The sequence below is a fragment of the Prionailurus viverrinus genome, chromosome C1 (genome assembly GCF_022837055.1).
Source record: "Prionailurus viverrinus isolate Anna chromosome C1, UM_Priviv_1.0, whole genome shotgun sequence".
NCBI classification, from domain to species: domain Eukaryota; kingdom Metazoa; phylum Chordata; class Mammalia; order Carnivora; family Felidae; genus Prionailurus; species Prionailurus viverrinus.
Window position 1 is genome coordinate 180,753,793 of NC_062568.1, and position 2,424 is coordinate 180,756,216.

The 2,424-nt window shown below is 46.6% G+C and overlaps 1 protein-coding gene across 1 annotated transcript; it reads right to left on the reverse strand.

Moving 5' to 3' along the window:
- Window positions 1-634: 634 nt before the first annotated feature.
- LOC125173538 (olfactory receptor 2D2-like) lies at window positions 635-1,573 on the reverse strand. Its single transcript, XM_047872807.1, has one exon. The coding sequence runs from the start codon at window positions 1,571-1,573 to the stop codon at window positions 635-637; it is 939 nt and encodes a 312-aa protein (XP_047728763.1).
- Window positions 1,574-2,424: the final 851 nt, after the last annotated feature.

Genomic DNA, 2,424 nt, shown 5'->3' on the forward strand with positions numbered 1-2,424 from the left:
AGATGAGTTCAAGGTGCACAATTTGTGGATGGGAGATAAGGGCTCACTTCCTCATTCTCAAGTCTCTCACCCTAAGATTCTTCACTTCTCAGTTTTTGAGTTTTTAATACTCCCACTCCCTGCCTTTTTCCCTTTACTCTCTAGGGCTCCAGTTACTTCCACAGCCCAGAAGAAGATCATTGGCTAGTTCAAGGTTGACAGTTCATCCCTAAGAAATAAATTTTAAACATTAAAACTAGTATCTGTTGAAAGCTGACTATTGCTAGTCTCGTACTAAATACTTTTCACACAGAATCTCACATCATCATTACAACATCCCTGTGAGGAAGAGATAGATATAAACCTTAGAGAAGTTAAATGGCTTGCAAAAATTCATATGTCCTGCTAATGGCTAAAATCAAGTCTGTCATCCTGGCTCTTGAACACTGTGCTCTACCTTCACAATCACCTCTGTCCCAAACCAGGTCACTACAGATGCTGTGGTTGTCTGAGTACTCAGTTCCTTCTCCCTAGGCCAGGGTGAAGGGTTAGCTTTATGGAGTACAGCCCTCCCAGGTCTCATGGAAGAGTCTTTGAGGGGTTGTGGGTGTGAGTCCTGCTTTGTTTGGCTCCCCAGGTCTTCAGCTTTAAGGCCTCACTGTGGGGCCCTGCTCCGTCCCATCAATTTGAGGAAAGCCTTTTTCACGTCCTTGTTCCTCAGACTGTAGATGACAGGGTTGAGGAAGGCTGTGGCAATGTTATAAAAAAGGGCCATTTTCTTGCCATTGTTTGACAAAGAGTCAGAGCCAGGGCTCATGTACATAATGATGCATGGAATGGCGAACATGGTGACCACAGTGATGTGGGAGGCACAGGTGGAGAAGGCTTTGACCCGTCCCTGGGCTGAGCAGATCTTCATGATGGTAGCAAAGATGTTGGCATAGACTATGACAACCAGGGACAGTGGGACCACAATGACATTGAAGCCCGTGATGAAGTCCACCAAGTCATTGAGGGATGTGTCTGCACAGGCCAGCTTTAGGACAGCAGGGACCTCACAGAAGTAGTGGTCAATTTCATTAGGGCCACAGTAGGGCAGATTCATAGCAAAGAAGGTATAGCACAGGCCACCCATCACACCATAGGCTGCACAGATGCCCACCATGAGGAGGCACATCCAATGGCTCATGATGATCTTATACCGGAGAGGATGGCAGATGGCCACGTACCTGTCCACAGACATGATAGAGAAAAGCCAGGACTCAGTGACCCCAAAGAGGAGGAAGATGTACATCTGGGCCACACATCTAGCAAAAGAGATGGTCCTCTTCTCACTGAGAATATGCACAAGCATCTGGGGCACGGTAGTGGTTGTGTAGCACATGTCCAGCGTGGAGAGGACACTGATGAAAAAGTACATGGGTGTGTGGAGGCGAGAATCCTGGTGAATAAGGGTGATGAGGAGGCTGTTGCTTATGAGGATTAGCAGGTAAAAGGTGAGAAAGAAGGTGAAGAGCAGAGGGTTGGTCCTAGGGTTGGGAGCAAAACCCAATAGAATGAATTCTGTCACGGAGGACTGGTTGAGTTCTTGCATTGTGATCTGCCTGTTTAAAGAGTTTTGAGAGTATGTAATTTATTGAGTGTCTATGCCAAGGGTGTGTAAGGAATTTTCACACTCATTGTTTCATTTATGTTTCTTAATGGGCAGTTTGGATTGGCAGATGGAAGCACTGTGAGATACGTCCCCATAGTAGCTTGGGTGGTATTGGGGTTGGGTTCAGGATTTAGTTGAGGAATATGGGGATGAAAATGGTGAACACCAAATCAGGGAAGCGCTATATGCTGTTTCCATTCTGGCCTATAGGTATCTGTTTTTCCTTCTGACACAGCCTTGCTTTTCTTTCTTTCTTTCTTTTTTTTTTTTTTAATGTTTATTTATTTTTGAGAGAGAGAGAGAGAGTGCAAGCAGGGGAGGGGCAGAGAGAGAGGGAGACACAGAATCTGAAGAAGGCTCCAGGCTCTGAGCTGTCAGCACAGAGCCCAACGTGGGACTTGAACTTGTGAACTCTGAGATCATGACTTGAGCCAAAGTCAGATGCTTAACCAACTGAACCACGCAGGTGCCCCAGAGCCTTGCTTTTCTATTCATCTTATTTTCTGTTTTCTCTTGGAACTACAGGAGTTGCTAATACTTGGTTTCAGATTAGGATCAAGGTAGGACTATTATACTCATTATTTGGGTTAAGGTTTATCTTTTTTAAAAATCACTATTAGGGGGCGCCTGGGTGGCGCAGTCGGTTAAGCGTCCGACTTCAGCCAGGTCACGATCTCGCGGTCTGTGAGTTCGAGCCCCGCGTCAGGCTCTGGGCTGATGGCTCAGAGCCTGGAGCCTGTTTCCGATTCTGTGTCTCCCTCTCTCTCTGCCCCTCCCCTGTTCATGCTCTG

Bases quoted from the DNA above. Each gene is read 5' to 3' on its own strand.
- LOC125173538 (XM_047872807.1), bottom strand. From the start codon at position 1,573: ATGCAAGAACTCAACCAGTCCTCCGTGACAGAATTCATTCTATTGGGT.